At 40.5% G+C, this 21,969-nt stretch overlaps 1 protein-coding gene across 1 annotated transcript in view; it reads left to right on the forward strand.

The window, feature by feature from the left end:
• Positions 1 to 21,969, forward strand: part of LOC123757982 (uncharacterized) — a 109,922-nt gene that overhangs the window by 9,168 nt on the left and 78,785 nt on the right. Inside the window, exons 2-5 of the mRNA XM_069338870.1 lie at positions 1,550 to 1,667; positions 7,228 to 7,344; positions 10,852 to 10,956; positions 18,717 to 18,815. Coding sequence (XP_069194971.1) covers positions 1,551 to 1,667; positions 7,228 to 7,344; positions 10,852 to 10,956; positions 18,717 to 18,815 — 438 coding nt within the window. The 5' untranslated portion in view covers position 1,550. The remainder of the gene's footprint in view (positions 1 to 1,549; positions 1,668 to 7,227; positions 7,345 to 10,851; positions 10,957 to 18,716; positions 18,816 to 21,969) is intronic.

Genomic DNA, 21,969 nt, shown 5'->3' on the forward strand with positions numbered 1-21,969 from the left:
AGGACCCATTATCACCACACCAGAAATAAATATCTCTTTGATATCCCCAGGGTCAAACTTAATCTGTGTAAACACTCTATGCAAATTAAGGGACCTAGTCTATGGAACTCACTCCCTAGTGAATTGAAAAACTGAAACTTTTGCCTTATTTAAAAGCAAAACCAAAAAGTACCTAACTTCATCTATTTAGTTTCCTACACTGAGCTTTAAATTTGCTCTGTACCTATTGGTACCCAATCTCCTAATTTTTATGTAATATCAAACAACCTTATCATTGTGTTCATTGCTGTCTTCTTTTATGTGCTAGCCATATGCTGTATTGTGACTACCAATTTTTGTCAACTACCATTCAAGCTGTCATTGCAATCAATCTTATATTGTTTCTGCTGTATTGTGCCTACCAATTTGTTGTCAACTACCATTTTAAGCTGTCATTGCAATCAATCATAGCTACCTATGTGCTTTAATATACTGTACCTATAATTTTCTCTCATCTTTTTTTTTTTCATTCCATGTAATCTGTTATCATTTTTTTTGTCTATAAATTTTGCAAGTATTTACCTCCTTAAAATTTTCTTAGATTAAGGACCTGCCCGAAACGCTGCGCGTGCTAGTGGCTTTACAAGACTGTAATTACCATAATTGTATCCTCACATTCCTTATGTACATTCTTGTATATGCATAAATAAATAAATAAATAAATAAATAAATAAATAAATAAATGGATTATTACCATCACTAATAATTTTGTGTTTTCTCTGTCTAGCTTCAGACAGTCATGTTACAATTGTGTTTTAATAGTTTAGTGCAATTAAGGATGATTGAAAATCACTTACAATTAATGCATCAAGTTTGGAGACTCGCACACATTTTAGTGTAAGAAGGGGCGTTCCGCGAGCGCTGTTTGGAGATTTGTACACATTTTAGTGTAAGAAGGGGCGTTCCGCGAGCGCTATGTCATGGGTTCGTATCCTGGCCGGGGAGGATTTACTGGGCGCAATTCCTTAACTGTAGCCTCTGTTTAACGCAACAGTAAAATGTGTACTTGGATGAAAAAACGATTCTTCGCGGCAGGGGATCGTATTCCAGGGACCTGCCCGAAACGCTATGCGTACTAGTGGCTGTACAAGAATGTAACAACTCTTGTATATATCTCAAAAAAAAAAAAAAAAAAAAAAAAAAAAAAAAGAAAAAAAAAAAAAAAACATAACAATAACATACACTGCTGCAATCTCTTGGTTGTAGGATGAATACCTTTTGGAGCAAGAGCCTGTTCACTCTTTCCTACTTGTAGCAGGATAAAGGTGTCAATATCTTCGATTGTCCAACAGCAGCTGATAAAAATAAATAAAATAAAATGTTTATTTAGGTAAGGTACATACATACAATAAATTTTTACAAAGATTGGTTGACTTATAGGTAGAGCTAGTACATACAATGCCTAAAGCCACTATTACGCAAAGCGTTTCGGGCATATATGATAATTTGTGTATACAGTATTTACAGGTGTCATCATTGGAATTGCATCACAGTTTATGGAACATTACAGCATGGATGAGGATGATTTTGGTGCTGATGTCGATGACGACCCTTTCCCAAATTTGAAAGAAATTTTGTATCTTGCTGACACACTTGCTCGAGATATGATTAAAACTAAAATAAATATTGTAAGTACTGTATATAATGTATGTTATTTTATATTATCAAATAAAAATAATATAAAGGCTCAGATTGCAGTGGCTTCTTAGTAGATGCAGTATTTGTATATTTTATAAAGTCACTAATTATATTCAGTATTTTAGGCATAATAATAATAATTTTATTCACAAGAAGGTACAATGGGCTTGCAAGATTACATAAGATTGGTATTTTTGCATTCTTGCAAAGCCACTAACATGCATAGTGTTTCGGGCAGGTCCTTCACCACTGTGATGCGCCAAGTTTATTGTAATTACCTAAGTGTAGTTACAGGATGAGAGCTACGCTCGTGGTGTCCCGTCTACCCAGCACTCTGTCATATAACGCTTTGAAACTGCTGACAGTTTTGGCCTCCACCATCTTCTCACTTGCTGCAACCGTCTACCACTCTGTTTGCGAAAGGGAATTTTCTTATATTTCTTCGGCATCTTTCTTTAGTTACTTTAAATCTATGACCTCTTGTTTCTGAAGTTCCAGGTCTCAGGAAATCTTCCCTATCAATTTTGTCAATTCCTGTTACAATTTTGTAAGTAGTGATCATATCACCTCTTTTTCTTCTGTCTTCTAGTTTTGGCATATTTAATGCCTCTAACCTCTCCTCAAAAAACTGTACATAAACTGTATGTGACATTATATATATATACCCAGTACTGTATTATATAAATGACATAATAAAAAATATTGTGACATTCCCCCCGTGTGCATAAAATGAAGTGCCTGCAAATTGTTTTTATCTTTGTAAAATGATAAAATCCCTTCCATGAATACATACATGCAAAAAAAAAAATATATTCCACTTTGGCTATGGGAACGTGAAGAAGGGGTGTCAAAGCTCCCAGAGGCGGTCGCGCAGGTCATTCAATAATGCGAGTTGCCAGAAATGTTTTTCAATTATTTGTTCTATGTATTTCCAATGAAGGTTTTATTTTTTTTTTATCATATGTGATGCATATTTGTGTTCTTTACAATATGTATACAGTAGAATGTTCATAATGTTACATGGAACTGTGATACATGTATCAGGAATGTTTTTAAAATAAATGTTTATTGTCACTACATTACTTGTTAAAAATTCACAAAAATTACAATATGTACAGTTTCACACAGTAACACTGTATTACACATAGTTATAATCTGGAAGAAAATAAGAAGGCTGAAGCGGTTGAAAAAGCTGACTTTAGGATAGGACATTATAGCGACCTTAGACATTTTTTAGTGAGTATAATTGGACAGACTTATTGCTAGGCAAGAAAGTAAATGAGATGTATGTCAAGTTTTGTGATATACATGATAAAGGCACAAAAAAAATTATACTAAAGCACAGAGGCAGAACTAGGAAACAGGATTCATTCAACAGAAATTGCGAGAGGGCCAGAGACCAAAAGTCACTAAAATGGAATCAATATAGGAAGAGGCCAAACCCCAAACATATCAGCGATACAAAGATGCGAGAAACATCTATACGGCAGTGAGGAGAGAGGCAGAAAGAAATTTTGAAAAAGGGATAGTGGATAAATGTATAACAGAACCAGGCCCATTCTACAAATTCATAAACAACAAATTGCAGGTAAAGGATAATATTTAGAGGTTGAAAATGGGAAACAGATTCACAGAAAATACAAAGGAAATGTGTGAAAACATTTAACGAAAAGTTCCAAGTGTGTTTTGTAAAATTAAATCTTCAGGGAACCAGACACAATAAGAATTCCAGAGAACAACATAGAGCACATAGAGGTGGTGTCTAGAGACAAAGTAGAAAAAATGCTCAAGGAACTAAGAAAACACAGCAGTTGGTTCAGATGGAGTTTCACCATGAGTTCTGAGAGAATGTACACCTGAGCTCGGCATTCCACTTCGGGTGATTTTTCAGACATCCCTGTGTACAGGAGTCGTCGTAGATGTGTGGAAAAAGGCTAACATAGTTCCAGTCTACAAAGTGGCAGCAGGTAAGACCCCCTCAATTATAGACCCGTGTAATAGTCAAAATATTGAACAAAATAATAAAAACTAAATGGGTAGAACACCTGGAGAAAAACGATATAATATCAAACAGACAGTATGGTTTTCGATCTGGAAGATCCTGTGTAACGAATTTACTCAGTTTCTATGATCAAGCCACAGAGATTTTACAGGAAAGAGAAGGTTGGGTTGATTGCATCTATCTGGACCTAAAAAAGTCTTTTGACAGAGTTCCACGTAAGAGGTTGTTCTGGAAACGAACATATTGGAGGGGTGACATGTGAGCTTCTAGCATGGATGAAAAATTTCCTAACTGATAGAAAAATGAGGGCTGTAATCAGAGGCAATGTATCGGATTGGAGGAATGTCACAAGTGGAGTACCACAGGGTTCAGTTCTTGCACCGGTAATATTCATTGTCTACATAAACGATCTACCAGATGGAGTACAGAATTATATGAACATGTTTGCTGATGATGCTAAGATAATAGGAAGGATAAGAAACCTAGAAGATTGTCATGCCCTTCAAGAAGACCTGGACAAAATAAGTATATGGAGCACCACTTGGCAAATGGAATTTAATGTGAATAAATGCCATGTTATGGAATGTGGAATAGGAGAACATAGACCCCACACAACCTATAAATTGTGAGAAATCTTTAAAGAATTCTGACAAAGGGATCTAGGGGTGGTTCTAGATAGAAAACTGTTACCTGAGAACCACATTAAGAACATTGTACGAGGAGCCTATGCTACACTTTCTAACTTCAGAATTGCTTTTAAATACGAGGATGGCGAGATACTAAAAAATTATTGTTCACAACTTTTGTTAGACCAAAGCTGGAATATGCAGCGGTTGGTCTAACTGCTGCATAGTGGTTATCCAAATTAATAATAACTTTTAAACATCCTCAAGTGTTTGTGTTCTTTGTTTTGTGATTGTTGATACGCTTTTTTGGCCACTCTAGCACTCATAATGTTCTTTTCCTTAGCAATTACAGTGCATATCTTTGACATAGATTTGTTGTACTGCCTCGCTAGTTCAACACCCTGTGTACGATATTCATATTTACGAATGATTTCTCTTTTTTTTCTTCTCTGGTCATTCTCACACGTGTTTTCTTGGGTTGAACCTTACCACTGGCTTTCTTGGGACCCATGGCGAGATATATAATAATAACTTTTAAGTTCAAATACCCAAGAATCTGAAAAAAAAAAACACTGAAATTCTTTTCAAAGAATTCAGGCACGATTATCACTATGCAGGAGGCACTGGTAAACTGAGGCGTGGTCGCCGTATCACAACGAGCTAGGTCAGCCATGCGTGTATCAACGAACTTTGTTCCAGAGGCAAAGTTCGTAACCCGATACAGATTTTATGAAGAAATCGGGCTCGTAACCCAAAACGTTCGTAAAGAAGGGCATTCGTAAGCAGAGATGTTACTGTATGAGGGAAAGTTACCGAGTGTTCGTCGAAAGTATCGAAAAGTGAGACTCTTATGTTTTTGTATGCAAATACCCCTTTGCAGCATTCAATTGCAAACGATTTGTTAGCAAATTGAATGACGTAGCCCACAAATTGAGGTGAGAAAACTGGAGAGAATAAACATTGGAGTGAGGTTGTGTGTGCACGGGCACCGCTCGGCTGATCTTGCAGTGTGCAGGTCATTTACTGGGCCAGTGAAAGTGTTAAAATAATGTTAGATTAAACACTGTGCCGTGCCAACCGAGAAAACTTGGTCTGTTGGAAACTGCCCCAACCGAGAAAAGACCTTTTGAATATTTGGTACCCATTCAAAATTTGTGTGCTGTAGGTTGTGACAAAATGGACTCTTAAGGACCTGTAGTTAGAGGCAGCCGTCTTGGAAAAATCTCCCTGAATGCCGTTGGACTGCTGGGTGGGTTAGTACTGAGTGAGCAACCATGGGTGGCACACACGCCTCTGGCTCCCAAACACCTGTCTGACGTGGTGTTGAAAGATCGCGCGCTGTCAGTGAAATTCAGGCCTTTTTTTTTTTTTTTTTTTTTTGAGATATATACAAGAGTTGTTACATTCTTGTACAGTCACTATTATGCGTAGCGTTTCGGGCAGGTCCCTGGAATACGATCCCCTGCCGCGAAGAATCGTTTTTTCATCCAAGTACACATTTTACTGTTGCGTTAAACAGAGGCTACAGTTAAGGAATTGCGCCCAGTAAATCCTCCCCGGCCAGGATACGAACCCATGACATAGCGCTCGTTTGAAGAACATAAGGGTCATGATATTGGTGAAGCTAGGCGCAATAAGGACCTAACACAAAGGTCGGATGCAAGTGATACAGCACCTATGAGGACGAATCAGTGAGTGTATCCAGTTGTAGCTCGGAGTGCCACCCTTGCTCACCTATGCCATCTCCAATTTATATAGATGATACATAGATGAATCATTTATTGGGTTCAATGATGATGCATCTGATCCAAGTAGCATAGATGAACAGTGTTAGCAGCTTCCATGGTGGTGTTTTCCATAGATATTTTCAAGAAGAGCTGAATTTTTTCCAGAATACCTGAATCTCTTCCAGATTGATTAACACTCTTCGAGGTTGGTTGAATCTCTTCCAGTGTGGGACCTTGCAAAGCGATCTTTTTCAATACTACCTTACAAATTGATCTTTTCCTATAATCTTTTCAAGACTACCTTATGCTTTACAAGCTTGGCTACATACCACCTACAGTAGTAAAGCCAAGGGTGTACGTGAGTGCATTATTTGCAAGCACATAGAACGAAGAAACAGGAAGTGAAAATCTATTTGTACCTGGTGCAACGAGAGCGAAGTTGCACTGTGTACGATGGACTGCTTCGTTGATTATTACTCACTTCCGAAGTACTGTGTGTGTAATACAGTGTGTTACTGTGTAAATAGTGTGTGAAACTATGCATAATGTAATTTTAGTTAATTTTTAACAAGTAATATTGCGACAATAAACATTTATTGTGAAACGCATTACTGACACATGTATCACAGTTCCATGGAACATTATGAATGTTCTACTGTATACATATTGTAAAGGACACAAATATGCATCATATACGATAAAAAAAATATTAATAAAACCGCATTGGAAATACATAGAACAAATAATGGAAAATATATTTATGGCAACTCGCGGTGCTTGATGGCCTGCGCGACCGTGTCTGGGAGCTTTATGCACGGGCGACCAGCCCCTGATGATGTCACAGCGCACCTTGTCCACGTCCCCACAGCCAAAGTAAGTAGAATTTGGTATTTATTTTTATATAAACATGTTCAGGGAAGGAAATTTATCATTTTACAACAAAAATAAAAATGGGGAAACACTTGATTTCATGCACACGGGGAATGTCATAATAAACTCGGCATATCACAGTGGTTAAGGACTTGCCCAAAATGCTATGCGTGTTAGTGACTTATAAGAATGTAAAACCATCAATGCTATTTACTCTCATAAATCCAATGTATCTTCTTGTATATGCAGTATATATAAGTAAAAAAGTGAACTGAGCTTGAAATTTATTAAGGTAATACTTAAAAATATGATGTTTCTTTTATAGTTTGAAGAGCAGCTAAAACAGCTGGATAGGGCTCATTCCGATGCCAGTAAAGAGCTCGAGGCATCCATGGAGTCCTTTTTTCAGAAGATGAAGATATGGGAATCGGACTTTAAAAAGGTATTTGTACATCATATACTGTACATTGGTATCAGGACAGATATTAAGTGGGCTTGTATTTTGAGGTATTCCAGAACAAATTAAAAATGCGTACACTGTACTGTAATGCATTGCTATTTTTAATTTGTGTAAATTTAGCTTACAGGGTTTTCTTTGGGATGGAAATTCATTTCTAACATTTTTTAACTGCTAGACTTGACTTGTAGGTTAAAATATCAAGGTCATTTTGAGAACAAGACCACTATGTCTTTGGAACTTAATAAATGTAATTGGTTAGAATAGTGACAATTCTATCAAAATTTAACTGAATTTATCCAAGGGCCACCATCTCTAGTGGCTTCAACACACACAATCTGGTGGCTGGTCAAAAGTCACCCCCCTTATCCCTGATGATTTTTGTATGGCTGAATTTTAAGCTGAAGTATTGTCTTGGTATTAAATGGCTTTGGCAGAGATATTCCATGGGGTAAAAATGCAGCTTTCATTTTCTGTCCACAGTAATTATATATACCATGCTGTACAGTTAAACACATGCTTTCAAAACAACTTCAGACTGACGCTGAGCAAAAAAACATTTGTCCCAAAATAGTTTGTGTTAAAGTAGAAATTTTCACCAACCATAGAAATTTGTTAAAAATGCATATAGGCTTTCCTTTGGCACAGAGTATTTCTAATACTGTAGTGCAACCATCTACAAAAAGTCTTTTAAAGCAAATTTTAACCCTTAGACAGAGGTTATCGGCAGTTTTTGATTCACAGGGTAATGCGGTTATCATATGAAGATTTAAAAAATTGTCTGGGTTTTTCATGTATTTAAAGTTGGGGGACCTGCTAGGGTTACAAAAGGGTGCTGGAGTACCACCTAAAGGGGTTAGGTTAGGCCTGGCCCCCAGGGAAACAGTTCTCAACTAAATAAGATATAAATATGGTCTGCAATCTAGAACAGATCACCTAACCCTAAGCAATAGGGCTAATGGATACTCCAGGTTAGTTAGTTTACTTAGTTTATTAACCCTAAAACCCCCGAGTACAACAGAAAAACGTAACCACCTCGTTCTTAACCCTTGTATGGCGCCGGGCTATTATCCATAGCCTGCCGTTCTCATGTTATGAGGAAGGCAGTGAGGGGGGAGAGGCAGAGAGGGGGGAGAGGCAGTGAGGGGGGAGAGGCAGTGAGGGGGGAGAGGCAGTGAGGGGGGAGAGGCAGTGAGGGGGGAGAGGCAGTGAGGGGGGAGAGGCAGTGAGGGGGGAGAGGCAGTGAGGCAGTGAGGGGGGAGAGGCAGTGAGGGGGGAGAGGCAGTGAGGGGGGAGAGGCAGTGAGGGGGGAGAGGCAGTGAGGGGGGAGAGGCAGTGAGGCAGTGAGGGGGGAGAGGCAGTGAGGCATTGAGGGGGGAGAGGCAGTGAGGCATTGAGGGGGGAGAGGCAGTGAGGCATTGAGGGGGGAGAGGCATTGAGGGGGAGAGGCAGTGAGGCATTGAGGGGGAGAGGCAATGAGGTATTGAGAGGGACAGGCAGTGAGGCAGTGAGGGGGGAGAGGCAGTGAAAGATAGAAGCAGTGAGGGAGGGAAGGGTGGGGGTGTGTGAATGCAATTACACAATGAACTTTATTTCATTTGTTGCATTTATGCTATGAATCTGTCAATTTTTTTCCTTAGAATTTTTTGTTAAATTAAAAAAAAAATTGTCCATTTTCCTCCATTCACGTTTACGAACTTACACAATAACCGACGGGTCTCGTCCCCAAGGGGTTCGGAAACCAAGTGGTGCACTGTAGCAAATTTTTTCTGAGTGATGATGAGCTTGAGGTAATTTGCAGTGGTTGAACCCCATGCACAGATACTGTATGTAAGATAGGGATAGATTAGGGCATAGTACAATGAGAGGAGAACAGAGTAGGGAACATAATATCTGATTTTAGAAAGTATACTAACTGTTTTTGAGACTTTTTTTTTTTTATTTGGCTGTGTTGTATGTGGGTACTGAAGTTCAGTCTCTTGTCTATTAGTATATTTTGGTAGCAGTCTTTCTTGTAAACATATGTTGTTGAATATGACCGAAAGGGTAAGAATAACAATTTTAACACGAATCTTCTCAATATTTCTTATGTTTTTCTTCACTGTTGGAGGTAGTTGAAAAATTAACTCTCTAAAGTTCTAAGCATAAGTACAACATCCTAGCTTTACAATACATTAACAAATTACCATCACACTATAACTAAAAAACTAGGAGCATCAAAATGCTCCTACGTCTGGCAAGGACGCAATCGCCCGCCATTTGTGAGTTGAGGAAACAATCCTGTGTAGAAACCTACCAGACAATTAACAGCCTTTCTTTAACCAAAATTATCAAAAACTTTATAATTCAAATAACATTAATCCAGCATATAATCCAACACATTCAGGACTTATTACACTAAACTTTACACAAGTGAAGGGTCCCGACATCATCTGTATGTCGACAAATGCCATAGGATCCTGGTCCATCTGCCACAGTGCAAACTGGACCCAGGGTAGTAAATACATGTATGATGGATATAAAATCTCTGTGAATGTAAATAAAGAAGAAAAAGTTTTAAAGCAATCGGTAAAACATCGGAGGAAAAAACGGGAAGCGTTTGCATATTCGAGCACCAGGCGTTGACAAGTGCCTAACACTGCCTTGTCGAGTGTCTCCACAAAGTGAAACAAAAAATATTCACTTTTGTGTTTTTCTTACATTCTGCATACAAATTAATAATTCTATAATTTTTTTTTTTTTTTTTTTTTTTTTTTTTTTTTTTTTTTTTTTTTTTACATTGGCGGGAATGACCATTTCTTTCCCACTTTATTCTCGTGCTCTGGTGAATTTTGCAAAGCACCAGAAGCACCAAATTTTGCAAAGCAAAATATTAATTTCAACTTGACAAGATAAATACTGTGTCTACAAACAAAACCTCGCATATCTAATACTGTATTTCCCACACCTTAGCTTCTGTACATTATTTTTCAAATGACCCCTGGTGAGCGAAAATGTTACGTCTGTCGTCACAGACATGACAGGGTTGGTCTCATAGACCTGTAAAATACTAAATGAAATGGAAGGAAGATGTCAGTGGCTATATTTAAATCATGAACACTACTGTATTGTATTGTATTTTGATATGCTTGGCATAAAAACCAGGGATGTTTTTTTTCCATTTGCTGCCATTAAAAAATAATATTGTATTATTGTTTGACGCTTAATCCTCATGTCTAAGATTGGAATGTAATGAAGACATCTTAATCCATCCTGGATCATTATCAAGGCCATCCAGGATGCACCAAAATGTTACTTCTGTTTTTATGTATGGGTTGGGGGTTTTCACCTATATTATTGTGACTTGCTGTCTAGTTACAAGCAAAATAATAAAATGTAACGAGTTTATTTTGTATTGTAAACTATTTCTGGCCTAACTTTTATGGCTTTGACAAATCATTCTACTTAGGGATATTGTATATATTACAGTAGAATTAAATTCTCTAATTCCAGGAAATTAATGCACACTTCCATGAACAAATGCATGAAGTGAAGGAAAAATTGCTAGACATAAAGAAGCTAGAAGGATTACTGACAAAGAGAGTTCTAGATACAAAGGTAATGTAGAAAATTTTAACATAGTATTTAATTTACTTGCATTGCCAGATACTTGAACTCAAGCCAGTGTTTATCACTGTGCCACGGGTGGCCTTCAGGTAAATTCAGATAAATGTAGTCAAAATGGACTGAAGCAAAATTATTGATATGAGAAATTAGACTTCATAATGTGTATTGATATAATACAGTATATTTAAATTGTTTAGTATAGTATGAATATGAAATGAGGAAAATGGAAGAGATTTTACTTTTAAAGTTCTTTTCATCCCTATATAAAAGAATTGAAAGTACAAGAATTTACCAGTAATGTAATGTAAAGGTTTGAACTGTATGAACTCTTTTGAAGGGTGCCAAGAATGATACCAAAAAAATGCTAGAAGAGATTTGCATAAAAGTTCTTATTTACCTGAATTTACCTGAGGAACCACAATTTCTAGTAACCTCAACAAGGACAGGAAACCAGTGGTTTGTCAAAGGCCAGCCACTGTCTGAGGATTTTTTTCTAGTTTAATTTTGAACTGGAATATTGCCACAATGAAGGACGGACAATAACAGGTACGTTTTCACTCATAAGGTAATAAACTTGTAGAACAGCCTACCCGAGGATCTATAAATGCCTAGACAGTTCAAAATTAATTTTGAACTGTTCAATATTCAGCTGGAAAAAATCCTTGAGATTAATGGGGAACCCTATAATTAATGAGATTTTATGAATAAAATATGCTTGCATAAGAACATAAAAGGTATATTTTAAGGTACAAGGGTTGTATATAAGCCACTAAGTGGTGTGCAAAGCCACCGGCTTCCTATTCCCACCAAGACTACTAGCAATGGTGGCCCTCTATTATGTTCAAGTAAATTGTAAATAGTATGATATGCATTACTTTTGTCATCTAAAAATTACTCCTAACACTATTATTTCTCATAATTGTGCATTCCAAGAGTGCTTTGTACTGTACAAGTGTGCCTCTTCTACTTGCATATTAACTCTGCTTGTAATGGTAATACAGCACATGAAAATTAGGTATTGTAAAATGTGTGTTTTAGGCATAGACTTTGATGTGGTTCTTGAGCCCTGATTGGTCAGGGTTGGTGTTTGGGCTTATGTAATTACCCAAGTGTAATTACAGGATGAGAGGTATGCTTATGGTGTCCTGTCTTCCCAATAATCCTATTCATGATACAGAGGTACCTCAGTTTTTGTATTTAATCTGTTCCCAGAGACGGTATAAAAACTGAAAGTACGAAAACCGAGATTGAATTTTCCCATAAGAAATAATGTAATTTGAATCTATACCCCCCAAAAATATTAACTAAAAAGTGTGTTTTATATGGAAAACTACTTATAGTACCTTACCTTTTATGGAGGACTCTTGTTGGCATATGGAAGACGGTGAGGAGGGGGGAGGTGGTGGTGTGTTAGTGATTGGAAGGCGAATTCCCCCTTTGTTATAACATCAGGCAGTGATGACATTTCTTGGGTACTCTCTCTTATGTTTTGCCTGCAAGCAACTAGGACCTGCTTGTGGCTCTGCTTGTTTTTCTCACTAAAAACCTGTCTAGGGATACTTGGTTTTCCCTACATTGTAACACTTATCTGAAGTGAGATACCACATTGTCATTAAAAAGGTTAACACAATGGCCTGCTACAGCTTTATTTGGGTGAGCCTTTTCAACAAAACTTTGCATTTTTTCCCATACTGTTCACAATTTCTTAAGTGTTGAGGAAAGGAAATCCTCTACTGCCTCCTCCTCTCTTAAAGAAATTTCCTCAGTTGCCTCTTGTTGCTGGTCCTTTTGAAGGGCTAGGAGTTCGTCGGTGGTCAGCTTTGTCTATGAGGTTTAAAGCACTCAGAATGTGAATTTTTTTTTCTAGAACTCTTTGAAGGTGAGGTTTGTGGCATCAGTCACTTGGACACATTTCTGGGAAAGTGCCCTGCCATAAAGTTTCTTAAAATTGGCAATGATTTTCTGGTCCATAGGCTGATTTAGAGGAGTGGTGTTGGGAGGAAGGAACTTTATTGTAACAAAACTAAATTCCTCCAACAATGCATCCTTCAAGCCTGGAGGATGAGCAGGAGCATTGTCGAGGAGAAGCAGGGCCTTCAGTGGCAAACTTTGCTCCTGCAGATATTTTTTTATGGTAGGGCAAACCACTTCATTCACCCAGTCGGTTAAATATTGCCTTGTCACCCATGCCTTACCATTAGCCCTCCACATCACAGTTTGTTTATTCTGCACATTATTTTTTTTTAAAAACCATTGGATTTTTGGAGTGATTAACACAAGCAAGGGTTTAATCTTCAAATCGCTACTTGCATTACCACACAGCACGAGTAAACCTATCTTTCATAGGCTTGTGTCTGAGCAACGACTTCTCCTCTTGGGTAATGTATGTCCTCTTCGGCACTTTTGTCCAGAATAGTCCTGTCTCGTCACAATGAAATACTTGTTGTATGTATCCCTCACTATCTACAAAATCTTTAAAATCGCTGACAAATCTTTCAGCCGCTGGTTTGTCTGAGCTGGCTTCCTCACCTTGCCACACAACACAATGAATGGGGGGGTCTCGGGGTTCCTTCGGTCGTCGTAAGCCAGTAGTGCCAGATTCGGGGCTAGCACCTTCTCTAGAGCTGTCGGCGCAGTGATCGCTCTCAGCATCGGTTGGGCTGTCATAGGGGTCGTCAGCCCTTTCGCGGGTTGCCCCGTTGACGGGGCGATAGGGGGGAGGCTCGTGTTGTTTGTTCTCGCCTGGTCCCACGATTCGTGGGCATTTCGGGTCGTTCATTCATTTCATTCCTTCAGCCTGCGGTGTTTGGTCGCTCCTCCTTCGGGGAGATCTGGGCTGGCAGGGTGGGCCTATTCTCCTGTGCTCTGTCAGGTCATCCGGGAGTGGGTTCACTTGGGTGTGGTCGAAACAACAACGCCCCTCAGCTGTTTTCAGTTCCGAAACGGGACTGTGGATCTGCGATTCATACTGGACTTGTCTAGTCTGAATCCCTGGGTCTTTTGCTCCTCCTTTCGGATGACCACTTTATCTCGGGTCCGGCTGCTTTTGGCACTAGGTGACTGGATGGTGTCTCTGGACCTCCGGGGTGCATATTGGCATGTCCCAATTCATTCGGGGTTCAGGGACCGGCTCGGTTTTGTCATGGGGCAACAAGCTTACTGCTTTCGTTGCCTTCCATTCGGCTTGAATCTGGCACCTCGAATGTTCACATGCCTTAACTGGGTCATGGTGACCTGTTTGCGTCTGTTAGGGGTTCAGGTTCTTGCTTACCTTGACGACTGGCTGGTGTGGGCTCCCAGCCAGTCCGTGATGTCTGCTTGCCAGGGATATGGTTCTTTCCCAGCTCGCCGGGTTCATGTTCTTGGTGAACTGGAGGAAGTCCCATTTGGTTCCCCTCTGAGGTTTGGACTTGGCTGGGTCTTGTGTGGGACACTCTGACCTCTTCCTTGTCTCTCACTCCTGCGATTCTCTCACGGCTGCGGTCCTCCCTCTGGCTGTTTTTGGAGAGTACCTGGGTCACACATTGATTGTTTGAGCGGCTGTGCGGGAGCCTGAGCTTCGCCGTGCTGGTCTACCCATCGGGTCAGATCTGGCTTCGGCGGATGTTATGGTTTCTTTGGGGTCGTCCCTTCCACCGCTCTCACAATCAATGGGTTTGGATCCCAGGAGCCTTGTGTCGGCTGTTGTGTCGTCGGCTTCCTCTGCGGGTTTTACGGGGTTCTTTGCTATAACGCCTCCCCGAGCCCTCGCTCGATTTGTTCACCGATGCCTCGTTTCTCGGCTGGGGTTTTGTGACAAGTGCTCACCAGGCCGGCCAGGGTCAGTGGGGTCCGTCCTTCCGTCGAGCTCACAGCACAGTGTGGGAGTTTGTAGCAGTATGGCCTTTGCTTCAGAGGATTTTGGTCGCTCGAGGAGCAACGATCCGGCTCCATTCGGACTGCTCCCCCACGGTTCATTTCCTGAACCACGGGGGATTCGATGCGGTCCTTGGTTCTTTGGGGTTGGTCGCTTCGGGTGACTCGTCTGATGAGTTTTTGGGGTTTGGCTCTCCTGGCGGTTCAGGTTCAGGGGGTGTCAAAAGTCCTGGCGGATGGGCTGTCTTGGTCGTTCAGTTGGCTCTGCCGGATGTACGGGCGCCCAGAGGTCGACCTCTTCGCAACAGCGTGGTTGAGGCGTCTTCCAGTTTATGTGGTGCCCTTCCCAGACTGCGAGACCGTCAGGGTCGATGCCTTTCGGCTGGACTGGTCGAGGTGTAGTTACCTGTATCTCTTCCCTCTGGTCCGGTTGTTGCTCTGGATCCTGGCTCGGTTGGAGATTTACCAGGAGAGAGTAGTCCTGTTGACTCCTTGGTGGCCGGGCCAGCCTTGGTTTCGGGCGCTTCTTGCTCGCTGTCCGAACCCGAGGGTCTTCCCGCGGCTCCGCCTCTTTCAGCAGATCAGTCCGGTCTAGTACGTGGCTGGTTTGATCTTCTCCACTCTGTGTCTGGTCTTTTTGACGCGGGTGTATCACCACTTGTATGGTGATCAGGTGGCTTCGTTGATGGTGTCCCACCTGCAAGTTTCGTCTAGACGGCAGTTTGAAATTTCCTGGCGGTCCTTTAGGCATTTTTGTCTCTTCGTAGGTTGTCTTCATTTTCTGATCGGGTTTTTTGTCCTTTCTCTCTTGGTTGTTTCAGGACCATCATATTATGCCAAATACTGTTGCCTCGTATCGTGCGGCGCTGGTGAAGCTGCTGCAACTTGCATTCAGGATGGATGTCACTTCTGCTCCATTCCGCAAGCTTTCTTAGGCGTTGTTTCACCTCCGGCCTGCTCATGTACCGCCTGAGCTGTCCTGGTCGTTGGACCGGGTGCTCTTGTCCTCTGTTTGTGGTGGCCCCCTCGGTCCAGGACTGTTTTTCTAAGGCTCTTTTCTTGTTGGCTTTGGCTTCTGGGGGGTTCGTTCGGGGATCTTCATGCTCTCCTCCGTCGCAGGGGTTTCTACTCTTTTCGTTCTGGTGGTCGTTTTGTTCACTTGCAGCCTTCTTCTATTTGGCAAAGAATGAGTCTGCTGCTTTCCGAGGGGTCCTTGGGTTGTTGATGCTTGGTTGGTTCAGCCGGGGGTGCATCATGTTTTGTGTCTGTGGCTCTTCGCTGTTGTTTGTGCGCCATGGCCTCTGTGGCAGAGGACGTGCTTTGGGTTGACTGTTTCCCTTCTCCCAGGTTGTCCACAGGATTATTCGGTCCTGCCAGCCTGCAGACTATCCCTGTGCCCACGCCTTTCTTAAGTTCAGCTTTCGGCTGCAGTTTTGGTAATATGTCCTGGCCTATCTTCGGCACGGGGTTTTTGGAGGTTGATCAGGGTCCTAGATGCATGTTCCTTGTTAATGTTCTTCTCGGGCGTGTATAGTCTTGGGTCGCAGGTTGCGACCAGTTGTCTTGACTTTGAGTTGAGGAGCAAGTGAAGACCTCCTCCCGGGTGAGTCCCATTTTCCTTATCTTTGGTTAGGTAGCTCCGGGGAGCCAAAGGGGCTCTCCACAGAAAACCAGCATTGAATGTAATGAAATGCCATTTTCTGGGTGAGATCCGGAGGCTCCCGGCATCCCTCCCTCCCTCCCTCCGGTCGGCAGTTTTTTACGTTTTTGATACTCGGCCTCTGAACTGGGGAGAGTTGCCGGCGCGGAGGTCTGGGACTCCCCTGCTCCCCTCCCAGGGAGGGGCAGGTTGCGCAGATGGATGCGCGGCGGTTGTGGTGACGTCATGTTTGTTTCCCGGTTTTTGATTGGGAAGTTCTTTTTGCTTTTTCGACTTTTGGTTTGCAATTTTTTGACCAGCAGTAGTTTGTTTTGAAATTTCTACTTCTCTGGGTGCCTGACCTGATAGATGGCAGATAAAGACTGGTTTCAATTACACGGGGGTGTCTTTAGGCCATTGCTCCTCGTGCCTCTCTTGAGGAGGCCAGGTTCTGGCTCAGGTCCCCGGTAGGCTTAGAACTCCTTCGATTGACTGTTTCCACGGTCTAATATATACACATCAGCCCGGTATAGCTCCAAGGAATGTGTACGGGTCTCGCCAAGAAAATGGCGTTTCATTACATTCAATGCTGTTTTTTTTTTTTTTTTTTTTAGCTATATTTTGAATGTGGCCCTGGAAATTCAGCTCATCAATGAGAACACCGAGGAATTTACCATCTACTTTGTTACTAATTCAGATATTGTTTATTCTTAATTAGTTTGATCTGAAATTTTATTACCAAACAACATATAGAAAGTTTTGTCAATGTGTAGGGTGAGTGTTAGCAGTTAGCCAAAGATGGACTTTATTTAGTTCAGTATTCACCGTGTCATTCAAAATAAGAGGGTTAGGACTGGAGAAAATGAAGGTTGTTATCAGCAATAAAATTGGCTCGAGATGTTGAGAGGCATTTGGAAGGTCATTAATGTAGACGAGAAAGAGGAGAGGGTCAAGTATACTGCCTGTGGAATACAAATGTTGATGGGTAGGGTGGGAGAATTGAATTTATTCACAAACATACTGGAGCCTGTCACTAAGGTAAGACTGAAGGTATTGGAGGGAGTGACCACTGACTCCATAATGATGTGATTTAAGGAGGAAATTGTGGTGGTTAAGTGCCAAAAGCCTTACTTATGTCCACAAATAACCCAACAGGGAACTAATTTTTATTAAGATCTGTATGTATCAAGTTAATCATATTAGTCAGTGCATCATTGGCTTTTTTCTGTGGGTAGCTCTATGGCCTACTGAAGCTTACTGGGCTGATATGTATGTATGTATGTATGTATGTATTAGACCGTGGCATCAGGAGATTGAGTTCTTACCTACCTGGGACACCGAGCCAGAACCTGGCCCCCTTCAGAGAGGCACGAGGAGCAGTGGCCTATGGAAACCCCCGTGTGTTTGAAGGCATTCCGTGTCTTCCATTGACCGGGGTTTGGCAACCAGACAGGTAGACATAACGAAACAAACCCCACATGGTAAATATTGCTGCCTAAAACCGAACAGGGAGGCAGAACTCCCAAACTAAAACAAGCAAACGTCACTAATGCCATGGAAGACATGAAATGCTTCCAAACACACAGGAGATTCCATAGGCCATTGCTCTTCATGCCTCGCTGAAGGGTGCCAGGTTCTGGCTCATGGTCCCTGGTAAACAAGAACTCCATCGACTGATATCATGGTCTAATACATACATATCAGCCCGGTAAGCTCGGGGGAGCCTACAGGGCTCACCCAGAAAATGGCATCTCATTACATTCAACACTGATTTCTTGGGTCTGAAGTCATATTGGCAAGAGGTAAGTACTGTTTATTGTGTTTAGCTAGATAAGAGTATAGCTGCTTATAGATTAGCTTTTCAAATATTTTAGACATGGTTGGCAGAATTGATATTTTGTAGGTCTGAAATTGTTGACATTATTGAAATCACCACATTATTTTTAAGTAATAAAAGTTCTCATTGGCAGAGTTGTGGGCAGTTCGAACAATTTAAGTGAGGAGGTCGTGAATGCCAAAACCATCAGTAGTTTCAAAGTATCATATGAAAAAGATAATTTACCTGATACTACCTGAGACAGATATGGAAGCCAGGACACCAAAAGTGCAGCTTTTATTTTCTTAGCTTGAAGCTATGATGTCTTTGATATCTTAGTGTGTCCTATAATGTATGAAGTGTTGTAATTTCACAATACAAATTTATCTTGCCAAGATTTTGAAAGATAATGTTTTATGTAATTGAATCTCCTATTTACAGGTGGCATTAGCAGCAAGCTCAGAATCTCAAGCTGAAGATATGGTGCACCTGTATACTAAGGGATATCACTTGTCAAACATTATTGTTGACATTATTAAGGTACATATTATCCATTTAATCCTCATAATTTTGTATCTAAACATTTAAGTATGCATGTGCGTAACGCTTTTCAAATGCGAGTGCATATATGTGACCGCATAATCTTGCAGCCTATTTGTGGTTATATTTGAGCTTATTCGTGTGCATTTGCACATGCACTCTTGTACCAAAAGGAAGTAAGTTTATTAATTAAAATGATGTTTTCTCAATAGGAGTGCCAGTATACTGCTTGCAGAGAATGTCAGAATAATATGGCTGTAACAAATAACACATTTCCACACACACATGAAAAGAAAAGAAAGTGGCGATGTTTCTGCTCATTCTGAACACTTATCAGGTTTACTTGTAAGGGTCCTGGATAAGCCAAAATGTCACTTAACGTTATTTTCATGTTGTGTGCATTGAATTATTAGGTATACACTGCTTCTGACGTTTTGTTGAAATATTTGTAAAATCAGGTAATGAAGGCAGGTGCATTTAGTGTTATACCATAGTTCTATCTAAACTTGTCTAGTTTGTCTGTTGCCTTCAAGCTCGGTGTTGATAGATCTCTGAGGTAGTAATATACAGGCCTAAGCACAGGAGGCCTGTACTTAGGCCTATCGAGGTCCCTCCATGCCAACTACTGACTAGCCAGGATACAAACTGCAATAATTTCCTAATTTGATCCCAGATATCTACTTTTATTGCTTGGTGAACAGAGTCATCAGGTGAAAGGAAATGTCCCCCCAACAGTTTGTCTTGTTCAAGGATTTAACTCTGGTGCCTCGGTTGTAGCTAAGGACTATGCAGCCTATAGAACCTTTGTTAGCTTACATTTTGTATAATATTAAACATTACCCACAGAAATGAAAAACTTGATATGCATTAGCCCAAGTTATGCATCGAATTAGTTGCTATATAAAATATAAAAATGCTCTTTCTACTCAGTAACCACTGTAATTTGATCATGTTTTTTTTTTTTTGTTTTTTTTTTTTTGAACCCACTGCCTGATCCAGCGATTTTACTATGTAATACCCATGCAAATAAAACGACTCAGTTTTTGGAACTCGCTCCTACCCGCCGGCTGCTCCATTATAACAATCTTTTTCCATTTAAAATGTGTCCCATTTGTTTTGTATTTTTCATTTACGTCTCAACAATGGAGCAGCCTACCCGACAAACACTGAACGAACCTTTATGGTATTTGTCCATTTTTCAAATTGTTTCAACTTTTTTTTTATTTAAGAAACATGGAGCAGCCTACCTGCCGACCACCGAACAAACCTTTTGCTATCAGGCAAAATGAAAAATAAATATTGAACAAATTTGAAGAAAGAAAAATGTCATAAAGGTTTGTGCAATGTATGTACGGTAGGCTGCTCCATTATTGAGACGTAAATGACAAATACAAAATATATGGAACACATTTGAAACAAAGAAATAGTTGTAATGGAGCAGCCTACCTGCCGAACAGCGAACAAACATTTTTGACACTTGTTGTATTTCAGAAATTTCATTTCCTTTTTCTATAAGTTATTTGCATCGTCTGAGGTGTCCGAGAATGTGTAAGAAGCAGCGCGACCCCACCATGTGGTGTCGTAATTATTCAAACGAGCGTTCTCCATACAAGACGAATTGTCGCCAATCGGACCGGTCGTTACTCGAAATGTTCGCCATTTGAGGCGTTCGTTATTCGAGGTACCACTGTGTGTGTGTGTGTGAGTGTGTGTAATTACCTAAGTGTAATTACCTAAGTGTAATTACCTAAGTGTAGTTACAGGATGAGAGCTACGCTCGTGGTGTCCCATCTTCCCAGCACTCTTTTGTCATATAACGCTTTGAAACTACTGACAGTCTTGGCCTCCACCACCTTCTCACCTAACTTGTTCCAACCGTCTACCACTCTGAGAAAGTGAATTTTCTTATATTTCTTCGGCATCTGTGTTTAGCTAGTTTAAATCTATGACCTCTTGTTCTTAAAGTTCCAGGTTTTGGGAAATCTTCCCTATCGATTTTATCAATTCCTGTTACTATTTTGTACGTAGTGATCATATCACCTCTTTTTCTTCTGTCTTCTAGTTTTGGCATATTTAATGCCTCTAACCTCTCCACGTAGCTCTTGCCCTTCAGTTCTGGGAGCCACTTAGTAGCATGTCTTTGCACCTTTTCCAGTTTGTTGATGTGCTTCTTAAGATATGGGCACCACACAACTGCTGCATATTCTAGCTTTGGCCTAACAAAAGTCGTGAACAGTTTCTTTAGTATATCGCCATCCATGTATTTAAAAGCAATTCTAAAGTTAGAAAGTGTGGCATAGGCTCCTCGCACAATATTCTTTGTGGTCCTCAGGTGATAGTTTTCTATCTAGAACCACCCCTAGATCTCTTTCTTTATCAGAATTCTTTAAAGATTTCTCACATAATATATAGGTTGTGTGGGGTCTATGTTCTCCTATTCCACATTCCAAAACATGGCATTTATTAACATTAAATTCCATTTGCCAAGTGGCGCTCCATGTACTTATTTTGTCCAGGTCTTCTTGAAGGGCATGACAATCATCTAAGTTTCTTATCCTTCCTATTATCTTAGCATCATCAGCAAACATGTTCATATAATTCTGTATACCAACTGGTAGATCATTTATGTAGACAATAAACATCACTGGTGCAAGAACTGAACCCTGTGGTACTCCACTTGTGACATTTCTCCAGTCCGATACATTGCCTCTGATCACAGCCCTCATTTTTCTATCAGTCAGAAAATTTTTCATCCATGTTAGAAGCGTACCTGTCACTCCTCCAATATTTTCCAGTTTCCAGAACAACCTCTTATGTGGTACTCTGTCGAAAGCCTTTTTTAGGTCCAGATAGATGCAGTCAACCCAACCATCTCTTTCCTGTAATATCTCTGTTGCTCGATCATAGAAACTGAGTAAATTCGATACACAGGATCTTCCAGATCGAAAACCATACTGTCTGTCTGATATTATATCATTTCTCTCCAGGTGTTCTACCCATTTAGTTTTAATTATTTTTTCCAATATTTTGACTATTACACTTGTCAATGATACCGGTCTATAATTAAGGGGGTCTTCCCTGCTTCCACTTTTGTAGATTGGAACTATGTTAGCCTTTTTCCACACATCAGCTACAACTCCTGTATACAGGGATG

Source organism: Procambarus clarkii, chromosome 40 (assembly GCF_040958095.1).
Source record: "Procambarus clarkii isolate CNS0578487 chromosome 40, FALCON_Pclarkii_2.0, whole genome shotgun sequence".
Classification (NCBI taxonomy): Eukaryota; Metazoa; Arthropoda; class Malacostraca; order Decapoda; family Cambaridae; genus Procambarus; species Procambarus clarkii.